General features: G+C 41.2%; 1 protein-coding gene across 1 annotated transcript in view; it reads right to left on the reverse strand.

Annotated features, from left to right (window-relative positions):
• Window positions 1–473: 473 nt before the first annotated feature.
• tgfbr1b (transforming growth factor, beta receptor 1 b) overlaps window positions 474–19,792 on the reverse strand; it is a 76,612-nt gene continuing 57,293 nt past the window's right edge. Inside the window, exons 7-9 of the mRNA XM_069666863.1 lie at window positions 16,807–16,931; window positions 16,372–16,502; window positions 474–7,565 (exon numbers count right to left, since the gene is read on the reverse strand). Coding sequence (XP_069522964.1) covers window positions 7,440–7,565; window positions 16,372–16,502; window positions 16,807–16,931 — 382 coding nt within the window. The 3' untranslated portion in view covers window positions 474–7,439. The remainder of the gene's footprint in view (window positions 7,566–16,371; window positions 16,503–16,806; window positions 16,932–19,792) is intronic.

The raw sequence follows: 19,792 nt of genomic DNA on the forward strand, positions 1-19,792 counted from the left end.
AGTTTACCGATATGGTTGCCGATATAGAGCTGGAATGAAAATAGATCTATTGATTGTACACAGATATTACAATGCAAAGGTTCTCAGAATGCTATTTTCTTAATTCAATAAGTATATTAAACAATACTTTTTCTTAAAACCGTGTCCACAAATTCTAGTGTATGCAGCTGTGAAGCACTGCTACAAATGCTGCAGACAGTGCCATAATTGGTAGTATTATTAAGTATGAAATAGGAGCGCGCTCTGCAGGACATACTACATTGTGTCTCCATTTCTAATCAGACCAAGCATTTTTTTCAGCATTATATGCTCTTTACAAGTAAAAAAACAAAACACCTATGTAATAAATCTAAATGATAGGGTGATATCAGCTTCATGATATCAGCTAGCGAATATATTGGTCAGGCTCTAAAGGTAAGGTTTGTAGACTTCACAGTGGATTATAAATAAGCAGACAGACACAATTCTTGTAGTGAAACTTTGTTTCTTTATTCACACCATTTTTCTACTCCAGCTATGTTAGAAGTTAACATAAGTGTCAATCCTCTAGTTCCTATGTTGATCTCATTCATCTGTACACACTATATAAAAAAGTCAAGATTATAATATGTTAAGAAATCCAAGAGGGTCGCGAGGTGAGGAGGGTTCAACAGTTGTTGAGGGGTTCTCGCTTTACAGTCCCTCCCCTCACTTCCAGCCTCCTCCAACCTCCTCTTTTTTTCTTTTTTTCATTAAACAAAAGAACATATCGAACAAGGCATTTGTACCAGAGCTCAGAAGGGGGCTTGGACATTTGTAAAGCGCTTTGACTGTACAGCTCACGCAGAACACAACCAACAGGTCATATACAGAGCATGGTAAAAGAGGAATAGTATACTGCTTGGGCACAACACAAACACAATACAATGCCATCTGACAAAAAAGTACCATTGAAAAGAAAACAAAATTATTCTCTTCAACTGTTTTAAGCATTTCATAGAAACAAAAGAGAAAGATAAATTGCAAACTTGGAGTAAACAAATCGAGAATATATATACAGTGAGGTAAAACACATTGGTCTTTAAAAGGAGGTATTTTCTTTTTGATTAAGTGACCTTTTTAATATGTTAATTATGCTTTTTAAGATACTTCTCAGCTTTTGGATGACATCTATAAAGCAGGTAATGCAGACACCAATGCAGACACACAATCACATGCAGTCTTGTCATTTGAGGTGAAAAGTAAAAGAAGTCTTGTCAAACTTAGGCACCAAATAAAATGTGATAAAGCTTTCTGCTACCCTTGTTGCCACAAAGGCCTCACTGCAGCATCGGATAGGAAAAGTGTTTAAGCCGAGCAAAGCCTGAACCCTTTAGTGACCCAAACAAGTCCTCGCATCAACCTAACACCCGTCCTTCGCAAATGCATTAGCAGAGGCTGCCGTCCAGCAGGACTCTGAGAAGATCGATGGCGACTATGAAGGGAGAGCGTGATAATCCTTCGACCCGAACACGTTCCTCATCACAGTGTGTGGATCATGCTAGCATAGATAGGTAATTCAACCTGTGTGATCCAGAGGGACTGAGTGGGCACACACAGTTGGCCCAGACTTTGCATAACGAGAAAAAGAGACAAAGATAGAGAGACCCGTGCGGTGGATATTTGCATGTTCACAAAGTTGCTGCCATGAGCTTTGGGCTGAGTTTACGCAGGTTGTGCTCAGATTGGTTGGAGTCTCTGAGAGGGCCGATACATTCACAGCTGTGGGAATTACTCAGTGCGTGTTTTAAAGCGGTAGAGCTGCTGGCATAGTTTATGTCACCTCCCTGTTTTTGCTCTCCATCGATGCACACAGAGCAGAAAAACACTGCTTATTTAGCTCGCCCTCGGCGTATAAAGAGTAGCATGAAAAGGCTGCATATTTGACCAGACTTAGCAAACAGAGTGCATCTCATTTATTGGGTCACGAAACGGCTCAGACACATTGCTGCTTCCATTAACAACCTTCAACTGTGATCACCAGTAAATCAAGGTTTGAATTTCATGGTTGCTGTACATCAACAGTGTACAATGACCTCCTCCCCCTTTTAATCTGAGCTAAGGACAGAGAAGGCAAGGTAGGATTCTCAAAGATGAGGTACAGCAGGTTTTCTTTGTAATTTTCTAAATGGGTCATGGCCCAGATAGTGATCGAGATACCTCAGTGAAAAAGTGTTTGCCAAACAGCCTACAGTTTGGCCTCTTTTAGAACCACATGGCCAATATATGTTTGAAACAGACTGGTTTGGAAAACATGCAGTCCAGTCACGTCTGAATGCAGAACCAGCTTACTCAGAGGCGAGTAGCCTTCAGAGAGAAGCAAGATGCGACAACCACTATATGCAGATGACAGAGCCCAATTTCAGACAGTTTTTCCCCGAGGACAATCTTGGTGTTAATTGTCATTGTCCGATTGGTGGTTGGAGAAATGTGTGACAAGTCTCTGATTTCAGAACTTTGTGGAACTATCCGAAAAGCTCAATCTGACAACAGTGACTCCCACTTCAGTGAGCAGTGGCTACGAATGCACTCGTTCTGTTCAGTACTCACATCTTAAAATGTGGGCTGTTCTATCCATATGTACAGTCCTTTATATTTTACCAGCTACTGTTGTTTCAAACATAACCGGCCTATTGAGAGATAAAAATAGTAGGCGGGGATGAATGCGAGTTGGTTTGTCCCGGTATGGACCCAGCTGCAGTGATATGTGGCCCTTGTAGCGAGGCGATATCTGTTAGGTCAATTAGAGAACATGGAATGACAAGAGAGAAGGCAAGATAGAATCAATGACAGAGAGATTGCTGTATAAAGAGCACAGGAGAAAAAACAGCTGGGTGCAAACATGTCTTTTTACAGTTAAGTCATCTTGGGTTTTAGAAAGAAAAAGTACAAGGCTGCTGGTGACTTTAAGACAGAATGAAGGTTGTCCTTGTTGAGGCATACCAGAGGTGCTGTTGAGTTGAGCTTTTGTTGTTGCTAATGTCCCAGAGAATGACGTTGATAATGAAATACACAAACTATACAGTCTCAAATTCAACGCAGAGGCTCAGCAGGGCAAGCCAGGGCGAACTTAAAGGGATACTTTTGAGATTTTAAAATTTAGCCCCCGATACGATCATCGAAGCCCCCCCCCCACCCTGCCCAGCAAACCCACATGGCTTAGAAATATGGATCCTTTGTCTTCCCCGGCAAGCCCCATTTTCCCTACTTGTCTGACCACTTTTGTACACATTTAACATTAAATTCAGCATAGTCCGCCACTCTTTTTTAAATCTAACATAGCAGCGATATCCACTTAACTTTCTTCAAATATCAGGATAGCTTTCTTCTGTTTGTTTACTCCACAAGATATTTACAAGGCTTTCATGTCCCTTCTGCCACTGCCGACTGTTTCTACAATGTTAAAATACTTCATTCACAATCTGAACTGTGGAACTGTAGGGCTGGATACATCACAGCTTGTCTGCTTCTGTCAAACTTTCTTTTTTCTTTGTGAACAAATTCTGTTGGTTTACAAGGGGAATCGCTGAATAAAGCCTGCAGCAACCGATTATGTAATTCTCACAGAAATGTCAAATATTTTTAACAGTTGAAAAAGGACATTGCTGGTGATAAGTTGGTTTAAATTTAGCAGGTAAATATGCAAATTCAGTTTCAGTCTTTAGACATTTAGCAGCATTCATAAATCAAGGCAAAAAATTATCTAATTGAAAGCTCTAATTAATAGTAAGGATGTCTTTAATCATTGGTGTGAGCAGAGTAATGGTCCTCAGCTTTCTCTGAAAAGCAATCACTGCTTTGGAAGAGGTGCATTAATACTGCTGTTACATTATCTACAAATTAACTCCTCAAAAGCTTGAATGACATTATTTAAAGGTGCAGAATGTACGTTTTCACAAATTATGACATTATCCATCTGTCATCACATTATCAGTTGCTTTAAGGGCTTTTCTATAGAGCACATGCACTTTTTTATCAAACAAGTCACAACCTAAACAGTAATCCACTCTCCTACCGCCTCCTCTACCTTCCAGGCCTTCTAGTCGAGGGAAATATGTCAAAAGGCTTTCCCAACTGTGTTTAATGTGTGGGCATCAAAGTGGAGAGAAGTAGCTACTGCGATGCCCATTGATAAGGTTGGCACCGTGGTTTCCAACCATGCTCCATGGAGGCTGCAGCTTTCAATTCTAACTGAGAGTAGCTGATTGAACTGACCAGCACTTTGAACCGCAGATGAAGAAACAAGCTGCTGCAGTGGGTGGTGGGGTGGACTCCTGCACCTCCATGGATGCTGGCTGACAACAACTCTTTAACATACTTCAGAAAAAACTTTAAGAGGACTGCCAACCATATGATGTCGGGCTGGATTTGCGTCAAAAAGCAACATGGCACACTAATCAGATTCAGGCAATCTGAAGAGGTTTTACATCCAACGGCAGCTCTCACCTCGACTTTCCAAAGCGAGGTGGACAACTAAGTAGCAGCACATCAATACATTATGTATCCATAAAGAAAAGTAATGGAGACAGACGGACTCACCAATGTCCAAATTGCCACACAGGTAAACCCCGCAGTGGTTCAGAAGTGCACTTATTGCTGAACAATCAAGAGACTCTGTGGGATTTCTTTGAGCAGATCACTGTCCGGCAGATCGAATTAACAGAATGTTTGAATTATTGAAACTTTGTACATGAATCTGTACCTAATTATGTGGGACACAAGCAAATCTGTAAAATAAGGTGAAGTGGGTTTAGATGTATGGCAATTTTGGCAACAGGACAAACACTTGACTGAAACAAATTGTTAAATCAGGTGCTACATATATTTTTTGTCCTTTAGATATAGTAATGACACTACCTTTACCATAGTAATCAATTATTTATATATAATCTTTTTTCATTAAAAGGAAAATAAAGAAAAAATAAGAGCAGATCTCGACTCTTATGCGTTGGTCCCTTAAGGCTTGCTAAGCTGAAATGACAAAATCGTCAATTTTTTTTCATCTTTTGTTTTTCGTAAATGTACATTCTGGTAGAAAAAGACCTTGCCACATAAAAAGAAAAAAATAATACACAACCTGGAAAACCTATGGCTTAGTAAGTATCCGTTTGCTATATTTAAATGAATGTACCTCAATTTTGTTGATTATCCTACAAAGAAGAAAATGCTTGAAAGGTTGATCCGCGCTGCTGCGCTGGCGACGGCGCAAACACGTGAGAAGAACAGAAATCCAAGAGTTTACATTTATAGGGCAACATCAGTAATGCTTACAAGTCTTTGTGTCTCTTTTTCAAAGCCGCCATGAGCTTTTTGCGGCATCGTTTATCCAACTAAACACAGTTTGAGGTGCTGGAGCTCAGTTTCCAGACTCTGTCCACGCGGAGAAGAAGCTGTTCGATGAGTTGTTGTTGAGGTGGTCCGGTGTTCAGGTGTGGGGGTTTGATGAAATGGCACCAGAGAGTCGGCTTGGTTGCGGGTGCAGTGAGACATGCGGTGTGTGCCCTTGCTTGCGATCCGTCCCTACTTCTTGGGTGTGCATAGTACGAGCTTGCTGTACGCTCGGCATGGCTGCTCACGGCCTCCCTCGGCACACACACGCACCGAGCTGCATACACGAGAGAGCAAACACACTCCACAGCAGCCGACATGAGAGGAGTTGGGTTGTTAAAGCACTGGCACTTTCCGGTAACCGCTGGCTTGGAAGGCATGGTGGCAGCTGATTGTTGTTGTTGTTGTTCTTGCTGTTTTGTGGTTTAGCAGAGCAGAGTATAGAAAATAGACACATTTATCTACTGTATATTGCATATGTTGCAGCATGTTGCCAAAAATGAATGAGGTCATCATGTCCAGTTTTGTTTTGCAAAAAAAGATCCCCTGCCACCAGAAAGAAAATTTAAAAACACAATAAATTAAACTGACCTGTCCGCCTCCCTGCCAGTACGGAGGGAGACAGGGAAACAACAGTAACAAACGGAAAAAAACAGGTGCAAAATCGTTGCAGAGATGAGAGATTCTGCTTCGAACTCGACTAGATGAAGAACAGCTGAAGCTGTTGTTTGTCTGAGACCCCGTAGGGCAGCTTACAGACTGTCCCATGACCCCAGGTCCATGCTTCAGTTCCCAATGCTACTGTAACACCACTCAACAGTACGGCTGCAAGCAACTCCGAATCAGAACTGTTATCTTACTATAGACCCTGGCTGTCTTGGTCTAAGTAAGGAAGGATGTACAGTGAGCAGAGCAGGTTGTTATTCATTCATTACACTATAACAACCCACTCACTGTACATTATTCAGCTTATTACACAGCTACGTTCTAAGGATCAATAATTGCCTCAAATTTTGAGTTCAGCATGATTTTATTGATGTAAAAATGATTTTATTTCTTCTGCTTAAGACTTAGACTTTACTGTTTGAACTGATTTAATGGCAACAGTTCACAAAATAAGTGTATTAGTGTATGTGACTCGTGTTATTCTGGACATGTCTATTGATGGTGAAGCAAGACAAGGTGAACTGAACCGCCTTGTTGAGGGATTTCCCCACAGATGTTGTACTCTTGGATGGATATTTCTTTTCTTTCCAAAGACTATGAATGCCTCCTAGTGCATCCTTTACTGTTTTGATAAAAATGAACTCCTGTAATGTTTGACCAAAGAACACATTAGTGTTGTAGGGGCAGTTCACATAGTTACATTCATTTCAGAATGTATTTGACAGATCACATGGTTTGGATCATTTTAAAAGTCCAATTTTGATTGAACACATTGTAGTTGAGTTACTTACAGCCCTGCTGAAGAGTAGCTTACTCTCTAAAGAGAAGATTGAAATGCTAATATACAGATGAGGGGGTGGTGATGAAGATAGGAGGAGATGAGAGCGAAGCTCCGGCAGCTCAGAGGTTCCTCAGGAGATTCCCCGTCTGGCCTTTAGTTGACCTTAAGGGGAACTGAGCTCTTTGCTAGTTCGAATTGTGATGAGCGGTGAGGGTGGGACTCTAGATGGACCCCAGTTGCCCCAGTGGGTGTTCCAGAAACTTCATGTGATGAATTAGGAAGATGGAGGATAATGAGTGGAGGCTTCCTTTTAAGCCTCTGTTATCCCTTTCAGGCACAACCATCACTCATTAGATCCACAATTCAGTGTTACATGTTGACCAGTGCAACACACCTACACACATGGTCTCTCAGTTTCAGATGCATGACTCAGCAGTTTGTCAATGAATTAAATGGGATAAAAAAAAGAGCACAAGAGGGGAAAAGTCTTCACTTCCCTTAAAAACCAAAGGGGAAGAACAATCGATGAATAATAATGAGGATAATTATGCTTTAATGCTAACGATATGGATGCAAGTCAGATGTGTTTGTGTGTGTACCTGTGTTTGTGTATGTGTGTGTTGGTGTGTGTGTTTGGTAGTTGTGTCTACATCTTGATTCCCTCCTGTTGGCTGAGCTGAGACAGCGTTTTCTTGATTCGGAGGGCGGTGAGTCGGGCGGCACTGTTGGCATACCAACACTCCCTCATTATCTTGGCCATCACCCGCAAGGCCTGTGGAGGAGAGAAATGACAAAAGTTAACTTGACGTAATTACAACATGAAGCCTTGGGAGGTACACTGATATGATGCTGTACATACAAAAACAGCTGTGGACGTGTTGAAAGGGGATTTTTTTTGCCGTTTAGCACTTTTGATTTCTGCGTTTGAAATCATCTCAACTTATTAAGACTAATGAGAACATCTGGACGTCATATGATCTGCGGCAGAATATCACTCGTTAATTAACCAAAAATTAAAACATGTATGATATTCAGCTTTATATATTTATGAGTCCTTCTGATCTCTCTAATTCGGCTATTCTACATAAAACTCTAGCTCTGGTTTCACTGAACTGGATTTAAATATTATTTGGATGCTCATTAGCCGGCACCAGGAGAACAGCTGCTTTTCCGATGTCCACACAAATTTATCTCATTAATACATGGCTCCTTCCTCCATCTGGGAATTGGTGAATCTGTGTAAGTCAAGCAGTCCCTTTAGATATGCCGAGCATGCTCTTTTAGCTGATCTGCTCTCAAAAAAAGCCATGTGGTGCCCAAGCTTTTACTGTCCAAGATCCAAGATTATACCGGCTCAGCAGGATTTGCTGACCAAACACAAGGGTTGAGTATTTTAAATCGTAGTGTAAAACCAATGTTTTTAAAGATTTTTTTCAGATTTTGCAGATTTGTTTTTCTTCCAAGTCATTTGCTGAGTTGAAGTCCAGAAACCAGACTTTAAGAACATATAAGGGCACCACCATAAGGAGTAGGTACAGGGGTCAGGAAACGACATCTATAAATACAAGTTGTTGAAGCTTAGCTGCATCAATAAGATTGAAATAGCCCAGGCCTTAACTGTTAGTAAGATTAAACATTACACATTAAACACACACAAGCACCCAGTTCTCTTGAAGTCATTTAAAGAGGGGGTTCTCAAACTTTTTGGGGCCAGGGATCCCTTAGAGGGGAGAACATTTTCCAAGGACCCCCTCATAATCGTACCACAGATTAAGCGCTTACTTCCATTTGCACGCTTAGATGCCATTGGAAATATTTGTGTTGTAAAAGTAAACTACCTAAATACTATAAAACATTTCGGATTGAATCATGTTAATAACACTTTTAAACAGAGGGTCATTTTATTCTAAATTCTTGTGGACTCAACTTGACAACATCTAAACTGTGGTCCTAAATGGTCCTCATCTGTAGACATGCAGTTTTTAATGATAAAGCACAATTTTATAATTTCTTAGAAATATATTTAAATTATTTTGTGGACCCCCAGGGTATGGTTTGCGGACCCCTAAGGGCCCTAGGACCTCACTTTGAGAACCACTGATGTAAAGAACCTAAATTCCTGACATGTTTCCAGACCACTGTTCGGAGAGTGTTGCCATCTGCTGATGTGGAATGATTCTTTAAGACATATGTCACAATATTAAGTGACATTACATTTATTTATCTGAAACTTTTATCCAAAGCGACTTACGATTAATGCATCCACCCATGTGGATACAATTCCAAAAATTGCAAGAATCATCCAAGTGAATCATCTCCATCTAATATGCTGAGCTGCTTCAAGGGCTTCATACAATATTTACTTTGCTCGGTTATTTTGGTGTTTTTGTAAATCTCTGAGGTGATATTCAAGCAAGCTTTTAGGACTAGCTGTAAGATATAAACTTTCTCTCCTATACTGTACTCAACCTTGGGGTGGCTGTGGCTCAGTGGTAGTCGCTCGTCTCTCAATCACAAGGTTGGGGCCTCGATCCCTGACTGCTTTGACAAGTAGACTGTCTACATGTCAAAGTCTCAAGACACTGAACCCTAAATTGCTCCTGAAGGCATAGCCATTGGGTATGAATGGGCATAGATACTGATTGGAGATTGGCACTTAGGCCTTTGCCATCAGTGTGTGTGAATGTGTGTGTGATAGGTGAATGTGACATGTAGTATAAAAGCAGCTTTGACTGGTTGGAAGACTAGAAAATCATCATAAATGAGTCTGCTTTTTGAAATATATTCCACACCCTGCAGTTTAAAAGACTTTTGATCCAAAAGATTTTATACTTCCAAGGTAGGAAACAATATTTCACCTGTCAGCTACTTTCAGACACCCCTACTCGCTTCTAGTCTTGATTGAACGAATCGCTAAGCTAAAGCTCATGAATCTAAAGCTGGAGACAGCAAGTCTGACTCTGTTCTTGTCCAGTCATTTCCTCTCTAGTTTTTGCATACTTAAACATTGCCTTGTTGATCTCATCTGTTCGGGGAAATTTGGTCAAATCTAACCGTTTTCAAATGAAAGTCTTTCCCCTCGCCTCATTAAAGTGGTGACACTGCAAATAGGCTTTGAATTAGGGATAGAGCCTCCAGAGTTTACACATATTCCTTCATGTCTCCCTTGGCGGGGCTGTAAACAGCATCTGGTAAGTATGAGTCAACATGTCTGTGTGTGTGTCTCAGCCTCAGTCTCTTACACTGTCTGTCTGCTGCCTCTACGGAACTTCCTACATTGCTCATAAGGAGAACTGACATTGCTGTCCAGCATTTATCAGGTGGATTAGTGCCGACTCTACACTGCTACGAACAAGCAATGTGACACACAAACACACACTTCACATTATACCTGCCTCCTTCAGCACAGTTATCTGAAGCTTATGTCCTATGTAAAGACTCTCTGATTCGAATGCTTTCAGCCGCGGTTTCATTTACTTGAATCTGCAAGTCTGATTTATGGGCTAAAAGATGGAACAGTGAGCAGCCTGAACACATCCCTCTAGAGCAGCGGTCCCCAAACGGCGGACCCGGACCTATTCATAGTATTGACAAGTGCATTTATTTTGACCTGCGCAGACCTTGGGGGTCCAAGAAACCCGCAGACCAATGCATTCGTTGTAAATCATCACACGTGACGCTACGCAGGCAATCAAATCTGTCACCGATCGCGACTGACCCAGTGGGTGTGTGAGAATACAGATACAGACTGAAGAGCCAGCCGACAAGAGAGTTACAGAGACACAGAGAGCTCTGTGTAAAGGTTATAAGCGTTGTGCAAAAAAATTATTTAGCCTAATTGTATTTTCTTTATTTGATTTGACAGATGTTCAAAATGTATAAATGTATGGTACTGAATCATAACGCAGGTCAGACATTTTGATGTTCCGGACCTTTGCTTGTCTAACTGGACCTCTTTCAAGTTTAATTTAGTACCTCTGCTCTAGAGAATGCTGTTGTTTAAACCAATGCTTTGAATAGCAGTACAGAGTAACACCTTTACAAGACTTGACACAGTCGGATCAATCAAGTATTCTCCAATAGATCCACGTTAGAGCACATAGAGTCCCATTTGAGGACTGAAATGTTTCCTTGTAACTAAATGTTATCAGTGTTGGTTTGGACAAGTGGCATCACAGCATTAAGAGAGAAGCTAGCAGCAGACAGTGACACCTATAATTATAAGGAACATCAACCATCCCCGCTCACATAGCTGTGATTACTCTTGATAAAACTGATCATTAATGCTGTTGCACATGCAGTGATGCTGTGCCAGCTGGGTGTTGATGCAACTTAATCTCAGAGAATTACTCTCAAGTCTAGTTATGCAAACGGTGTTTCAATAGTTTCGAAAGGGGACTTGCCGTCAGTGTTGATCAGTCCAATGTTGCAGCAGAAAAAAAAATCCAATAACAGTCCTGCCTCTGTGTAGCGACTGCAGTGCACTGATGCTGTCCTCACTTTACTGTGTTCTTTCTCTTTTTTTAAAGCAAACATTGGGTACATTTTGCTCTTAGTGCCTAACCATAAAAAAAGTTACAGGCTTCAGATTAAACTCGAAAGTCCTTGCTGAAGTCTTGTAACAACAGAAAGAAGGTTTTCTTGCCAAAGGCCACAGAGTGATCTAAAGAAAATAAATGACAAATTAAATCATGGATTCAGAAGTTCTTCAACTTTGAAAACTGAGAAGCAGTTCCACATGAGCACTCTCCATCACACTGTTTGTCCATCTGAAATGGTTTTCAACTGGTCTAGCCGCAAGACCCACCACCACCTCCTTAATGACGAATCGCGACCCTAATTAAATGCATTTTATTAAAATCTGTGCAGTTTGCATAAGAAGAACACATTCCCTCTCTAATTCATTCAATGAACAGCCTTTTTTCAACAGAAATAACCTTAAAAAAAGTGCAACATAAATGAAACTACTATAGGGCTCATCAACTTTTAAGAATGTAAACGTAACTGTAGCCAATATTTTGTGTGTTTGTGTGTGTGTGTGTGGGGGGGGGCTACTCTGGCGTTAGTAAAAAACTTAAATAGCTTTCTATTTTTGTTTACTGTCTATATTTGTATAGAATTTGGAGACCGGCGCTATCGCTGGCGCCACGACCAGGTGCTTAAGGCAGTTGCTGACAGCATAGCCACGGCCATCAACACCATCAAGGGCCACCACAAGCCAAAGACAATCAGGTTCCACAGAGCCGGAGAGAAGCCCAACACGCAACCACAGGCGAAGTCTGGGCTCCTGACCTCCGCCACTGACTGGCAACTGGAAGTGGATCTTGGCAAACAGTTGAAGTTCCCAGCCAGGATGACATCTACACGGCTCCGACCACACATGATCATCGCGTCAGAGTCCACCAAGCAGTTGATCATTCTGGAGCTCACAGTGCCCTGGGAAGAGCGTATGGATGAGGCCAATGAGAGGAAGCGTGCAAAGTACCAGGAGCTGGTGGACGATAGCAGGAGGCAAGGCTAGAAAACTCTCTGTGAACCTCTGGAGGTGGGCTGCCGAGGATTTGCAGGGCGGACCCTCTGCAAAGTATTCACGGTGCTGGGCCTCACCGGGGAGGCAAAGAGGAAGGCCATCAGGTGTGCAACTGAAGCCGCAGAGAAAGCCACAAGGTGGCTTTGGATCAAGAGGGCAGATCCGTGGGCAAACGCTGCTGGGACACATGCCGGGGTCTGATCAACCCCGGTCGGGTCGCCTGGGCGAGGGTGTCTGATGTTGAAAGACCCGAAACACCCAGTGACCCCAGGTTACATCACTGAATATGTGTCCCAGCGCATCAGCAAGATGTATCTTTCACCAGAAAGTATAAACTGTACTTTGGGGTACTTAGTCTAAACTGCCTCCACAATACATTCTATGTAACTGTTCAGGGCCAAGGGTGAAAAATAGTTGAAATAGTACAGTAGGTTTTAATAGTGGTAAAATAAAAGTCAGAATTGCATAATAACATTTTGCAACTCTAAAACCTTGAATTTTCTATCTAATCTAATTCAATCTTTTCCTGAAATGTTCAAATAATCATCACAAAGATTTTAATTTCAATAAATGTCTGTTAAGTCACTATCTATCGCCGAATGAGGTAATAAAATAGTGATTGAGCCTTTGGCCCACTGATGAAAGCCTTTGCATTTGCAGTATTACCGACTGAGTGTCTGATGTGACTTTTGCAGAAAAAAATCACAAGGGCGCCCAATTAGGGATGCGTTTTCCATCACCCAGCAGTGGTTGGTCTGCCAGAGAGGGTAGGCGGAGCTAAGTGGATGCTTTTCTTGGTCTCTGCAAGTGTTGCAAGTATACAGTAATCTACTATGGCTGAACAAATAAAGAAAAGATGGATGACTACAGATACAACTTAAAAAATAAGTGAAAATCCAAAGAAAAAAAAGCAAATTGGACACTTCGATGAAGGCAAACAGTCTAAAAAGGAAAGCGACCATCAGCGAGGAAAATCAAGAGTTACAACCGGAGCCAACCGTGGACGTTACACATGCGACACTGTCTGGATATCTGAGAAGTGTGCTCCCGCAATTACCGTTTATTGCCATAGGTGCTGCCAAAGAGAACGAAACTGAGATCTATGAGATTATCACTTTAAGTTGTGCAAGGTTTTCAACATGACTTTGTTATTCAAGTCTAACTATTGAACTTAAAAAAAAACAATCTACACCTCTATGACTTTGCTTACATGCTGGTAACTTTCCACAATGTAAAGTCATTCTGCATTACAAGAGGGTTCTACCGCTACCTAAACCATTGTAAAAATTACAATCAATGTGTTTGATACTTGAGTTATTGCAGAAACTGTCTGAATCGATCATCTGAAGTTCTACAGAGTAGCTTTTTGTACGGAAACTTAGCAGGTTTATAAAGCCTGTGTGGTTAAAATCGATTTGAGTTGTGGTTCTGAGAAAAAGGTTGAGCCGTTCAAAACACATCTATGATGAGTTCATATTCTGTTACATTCCCAGTCAACACATTTTCAACTACAGTATTCAGCTTTATAGAGTTATAAAAGAAACTGAAAAGCTAGTGGAACAAAAGTGAACCCTGAACAGCAGCTCTCTATTGAGACTCCACTGAGATAGAGGAGATACGAGGAAAAAGCGCCTTCATGCGTTTGATTAAAATACAAAGTAAAGATGTTGCATCCCTCATTGTATGAGCAGAGAAAACAAAATCAATCACTTTAGCTGAAAAAGGTCTAATTAGCCCATCCTTTGAGAGGGAGTGTCCCTTAATCTTCTTTTGGGCATTAGTGTGGACATTTGATTTTAAGGTACAAACAAGCCTTTTGTATGAAAATATGGAAACTAATCAAAATGCTTACCCCTTAAAGAAAGAACAGATTCTTTTCAGATCACAAATAGCACAGTTGTCTGGATGCTGCCAGACAAAAAGGTGGCTAAGGTCAAAATAAAAAAACAGTGTAGAAGTTCTGACATTAAGTGATGAGCATTTTATCCAGCTTTAAAAAGTGCATGTGGGCGGCAGAGTTGGCTGCTTATGACAAGACCGTGTTCACAAAGCCGTTTGAGCAGCTGAGAGGTGGAGACTGTGTAACTTCCCCACCAATCCAACTGATTAAAGCTGGAGCTGGATCTAGTACCAAGCAACTGCACTAAGTATAATAGTATATGCAAGGATAACAAATACACAAATACTTAAATAAAAAACTCTTATTCCCAATGAAAAATGGCTTATACAAAAACACACTAACATTTCATTGTTTATGCTAAAGTTGCGAGCAAAATTGCCAAAAAGTGCTACAAAGTAGTGTCAATGAACTTATTTTAGCATGAAGGGTTAAAAGAGTCAACAACTAAAGGATCTGCAGACATTCTCTGACTTCATGGTCATAGCTTCATACAGTGCGGCTGCTAGAATTTACCCGAATCAGCTCAAATTAAATTGTAATGACTCCCAGTGCAGTAAACAAACCGATACCACAATTGCGTGTGTCGGTGTGTGTAACACTGTTGCAACAGAAACCAGAGACTGCAAGGGAAACAACACACACACACACTTTCTCCTCCCACAAGCTGAGTGGATGCTTCCTCTCTGGGGACTGTGGGAAACAGCGCGCCTGTTTGCGTGTGTGTATGTGTGTGCCTGTATGCGTGTGTATCAAATGATTGAGCAGTGTTACTGAGAAGGACTCTGGGGCTTTGAGGTTCAGACTTACAGCCGGACACAACTGGCAGACTGTACCTAGTGAGTAAATAACAGAATCCTGGACAACCTGGCAGAACAAGATGTCTCTATCTATGTTGTAAACAACAATGTTGAGAGACGGGGCAGATAGCTACTTTCAGGACCAAAACTTAAGCTCTAGTTTTATATCTATACTTGTTTACATTAAGGTATATTTTGAAACTTTAAAACTAACCGGCAGCTCCTGTTTGCAGTGTACCCATGTAACCCCACAGCATGTTTGTGTCACATCCATACTGCTGTGTCCTCTTCTACACTCTCATGCCCACATAGGGAGATGCCCCTCAAAGTTGATAATAATGTGATTTAGTCAAAAAGTGAAGGATTCAAATCATCAGTCGCCCCCAAGTCGACTCCTATTTTGTCAAAATTTTGCCTTTTACACAGGTCAATGCCGGAGCATGAGGGCAAGCTGTATATCTATAACCCACAAAGGTCTCCTCCTCTCCAAAACAAACTGATCTGAACAGACTAAAGAAGTTTCAGAGAAAAATCTGTGAATTTCTGATACTTTCAGATGGCGATTTGGTGGCTCTGAGCTGAAGTTCAACTAACTTAAGCTAACTGGCTAACTATAGCCCAATATCTGGTTAAACTATCTAGTTAAAAACAACACTGAGTTCAAATACTACTACTGACACTGTGGTGTCAGACCAACATGCATGACATCTAAGCGTCACAGCAGCATCAATTTTGCATTCTACACCAGCTGCGACTACAGCAAAGATGAGTCTCAAAGTTAGCCAACAGTAGCTGCGATTCCTGGTAATAAATAAGGGGTGGCAGTGACGCCAAAAAGTGTGCAGTCTGCCGGAAACAGTAGAAGAAGACAACTTTGCAACCGGCTTGTAGACTTATTTCTTAATTGTGCATAAATTCTGTATTTATGTAGGATGTAGAAGTCAAATGAGAATGAATGAATAGGATTGGTACCCAGATGTTGAGGAAATGTACATTGCTCTTTTAAAATTTATCTTGCCTGCTTGTCTAGCCAATGAATCACTGGTGTATTACGCCTGCTGGTGGAGATTGCAGCATTGAATAACATTGAAGCAGTTCTGTCCCGGCACACGTGTCAAAAATGCGCTTCAAATACGTTGCCTGTGTAGATTCCCCATTTCAGGTGAAACATGAGATTCTTGTAGGCTGATGAATGAGTTTTGTGTGGTGCTGAACTGAAAAAAGAAAGTAATCGAAGCGTTGTATTGACCAGCCAAATCTGATGTGACTGACGGGTACAGCCCTGGTAGTGAGAAATATAGGGGAAAACAATCTGAGCCCTGTCCAACATCTTTAATACATTGACACGTACCTCACAGCTCTGCCAGCGGTTGGGAATGTTGGGCCGAAGCTTCTGCTCACAAACAACCTTCCTCATCTCCTCCACTGATGGATCTGACTGAACCAGGTCGTAGTAGGGCAGCTGGTAGTCCTCATGGATGCCTGCCAGAAAACTATCAGGTTAGAAATTCTCTGGCTTTTCATTAAGGTGGTTCGATTCTTTAGATTGAGTCTGTCTGATGCATGATCAGACAGACTGCTGCACACATGTAGCATACATGCATCAGTCTGTCTGATCATGCATGTTCTCTCCATCCATGCAGATACTGGTGTGTCAATATGTCCATATTTAACTCTCCTCCTCTTTGGCTCCATTCATCCATCACTCCCTCCATTAATCTTTCAACCTCTCCTTCATTCAGCCAACGATTCACCTCCATCCACCCAGCTCTCATTTCATCCTCACCTCCCATAGAGCAGCGGCTGGCGATCTCCCAGAAGACCAGACCCATGGCGTAGATGTCTGCCCGCTTGAAAGACTCAAAGTGTTTCATGTTTATGGAGTCGTCCAGGACCTCTGGTGCCATATACCTGAGCAGAAAGAGGATGGAATGTTATATAAAACTATTGCTTTTATTTTTGTTCCATGGCCCTTGTTGTTTTATAAGCACACATATGTCATGATTCATGTTGCTCAAAAAACAAAACCACACGCTATGTTAGTAAAAGAATAAACATCACTGTGGTTTGATGTGGGGACATGCAAGCACCCGTCTTTGCAAAACAACCGGAAACAAAGTGGAGATGAGTGTATGAGCACAAGCAGCAGCCATCCGCTAATGGTGGAAGTGAAAGTAAATGTTGGCATTCAGAAATAAATTGGGTCTTAGACCTGACAGAGAGCCAGAGCCCTATTCCCTAAAAGCTTCTTATGTCTAAAGATGATCATAAAATCCATTGCACAAACCTTTTCAAGCTTTTCATTAAGTTAGGGTACATTAGTGCCTCCTACTCACTTGTTCAAGGCTAGATGCATCACATGAAGCTGTGCAACCTGCAGGAGGAACTGCTAACTACATGTACGACTATTAGGACTCACAGTAATACTTAAATCTGAAAATAGGCCAAAACTAAATCTGTATCAAACAATTATTTATTTGTGCAAAATTGTCTGTGTGTTACATAACGACCGACTGTTTTAGAACTGCCAGTTTCTGTCGACATCACCCTCCTCTTGCTGTGCTTGTCATGAAGCTTTTCCTTCATTCAGACAGCAATAATCGCAGTAATGACATTGATGGACAAAGTCGGGGGCTATTGAATTTTTTTTCTTTTCTTCCCGGTGGCACCAATTTTAAAGGAGATTTATCAATTACAGCCTGATTTTTTAATATCCTCTGTCTGAAACGGCAGCTTCCCCTGCTCCATTTTCAGTTTCCAATTCTCATTTTAGGCTTTGGTGTATTCTTGAAGAGAGACTTTCTAGTTGCATCCAAGTGTGTACGGCTGGCTTTATAGTCTGTAACAAGGAGTTATGCTGCAGGAGCCACTGTGGTTAAGCATCACATTTAATTTATTAATATCATCAGTGCAAAGCTAGATGCATGTGTTGTACCTGATCAGGCTGTGTGATGCTGTAAATGGATGCCCTGCAGTTACAGTCTTTACATTCTTTTAATGGCTTTAAATTACAGAGTGACTGTGGGTTACAACCCAATGGGGAAAAGGAATTACCTCCAAGCAACTACGATGTGTAATTGCTGAGTTTATGTTGCTTCATTCACTAAGAAGGTGGTCGTCGTGATCAGAAGGTCTGCACTGTAATCACTTTGTTTGGGTGTTTGTTGAGAGTCAGTGAGACAGTGAGAGGGACAGTGATTACTTTTCAGTAACTAACTCCGCTGACATCAGAGACATATAGGGGAAAACATGAGAAGCCAATCACACTTCCTTACACTCCCAACCTGGTATCAGCTACAGGGTAACCCCAGAGCCTGCTGGTATAGCCATGGCTTAGATTCTGAACATCACATACGATAAAAAGTGTATAAGACGCACTTTTAATACCTTTTTTTTTCATCTAAAAAGTGGGCTGCATCCAATATACCAGTGCGACCAATTTACCAGTATAAAATGCAGAGAGGTATGTTATTACCCAGACGATGGCGCTATCCAGTTAAGTGGTGACGTCACATCTCCGCATTAAACTGTTCCCGGGTCCAAACCGCTACTACATCACCCTCACAACAATCAACTTTACTGTAGACTGCCAGTTACTGCTAGCTACAGCACTGGTAGCTAGCAGGATTGCAAACTCGACATGGCGAAAACAGATGGTAGGCTGTAATTTTTGTGTGTTTTCAATGTGGTTCAAATGAAAATGAATTGAAATAGCATTGAAATAACTTTTACACACGTTTTTATAAATAAACAACTATAGAAAACCTTTTCCCCCTGGGATACGCCCCAAAACAGACTGTTGCTGTGTTCTGTTGCTGTCTTCGAAATGCCACGCTAAACCAGCAGTACGTACTGATTTGGCTAAAATTCAGTATGTAGTATGCAGCACGCAAATAAAAGCAAAATGTGCCAAAAATACCCAGATGTTTTACTGTTTCGGAAAAAATCTCCAGTATGCATCAGACCAGTCTACCCTTGCCTACTGTATCCCACAATGCAAAGCGCTGGAACTTCTCAGCGGCAGTTTAAGTAACGGACAGCAGCAGCATTCCAGCAGAAGGGGGCGCTTTAGCTAAAGAAGTGGCGGTTATTGTTTACTTCCACCTGGTGTGACATACTGCAAAATGAATTTGAAAAGCTCCTCCATACTACATACTACTGCCGAACGCAGTATGCAGTATATAGTACATAGCATATAGTATGTAGTATGTAGTGTATAGTATGGCATTTTGAACACAGCCTAGGTCTTATATTCCGGTGCGACTTTTTTACAGTAGTTTAAATTAATCTTTATACAGAAACAGTGACATAACAACATCTACGTAAACGTACGTGTACCAGTTAAATTTGTTGGCACCGCCAGCAGTGTCAGGCATTAAAAATAACTATATAGAAATAATCAATCTGGTCACTGATGGTCTGGTTTGCTTTTGCACGTCACATATTGTAATAAGTATTAATTTCAGTCTGTTTCATAACCAGTGAAAAAATCCTCACAGGAGCTTTAAGCTACATATGTATAAAAAATTATAAAAGTTTTAAAAGAGTTGTTCAACATTTTTGCTTTGTGACTTAAAGATTTTTAGTTTTATCACACAGCTGTTAAGCACCACTGACAGCAAACATCAAGAAGCTGCTCACACACCTGCTGCTTCATCAAACATATTTATTGTCGGTAATACTGTCTGTCTCCAGTGCCTCGTCAACCTGACTTATCTGCTCACTTCTTACTGAAAATTAGGTTAAGTTAGAATTGAGTTAGCTAAAACTAA

Source organism: Semicossyphus pulcher, unplaced genomic scaffold, assembly GCF_022749685.1.
Source record: "Semicossyphus pulcher isolate SPU_LCO1_2020_fin unplaced genomic scaffold, fSemPul1.0.p SCAF_18, whole genome shotgun sequence".
NCBI classification, from domain to species: Eukaryota; Metazoa; Chordata; class Actinopteri; order Labriformes; family Labridae; genus Semicossyphus; species Semicossyphus pulcher.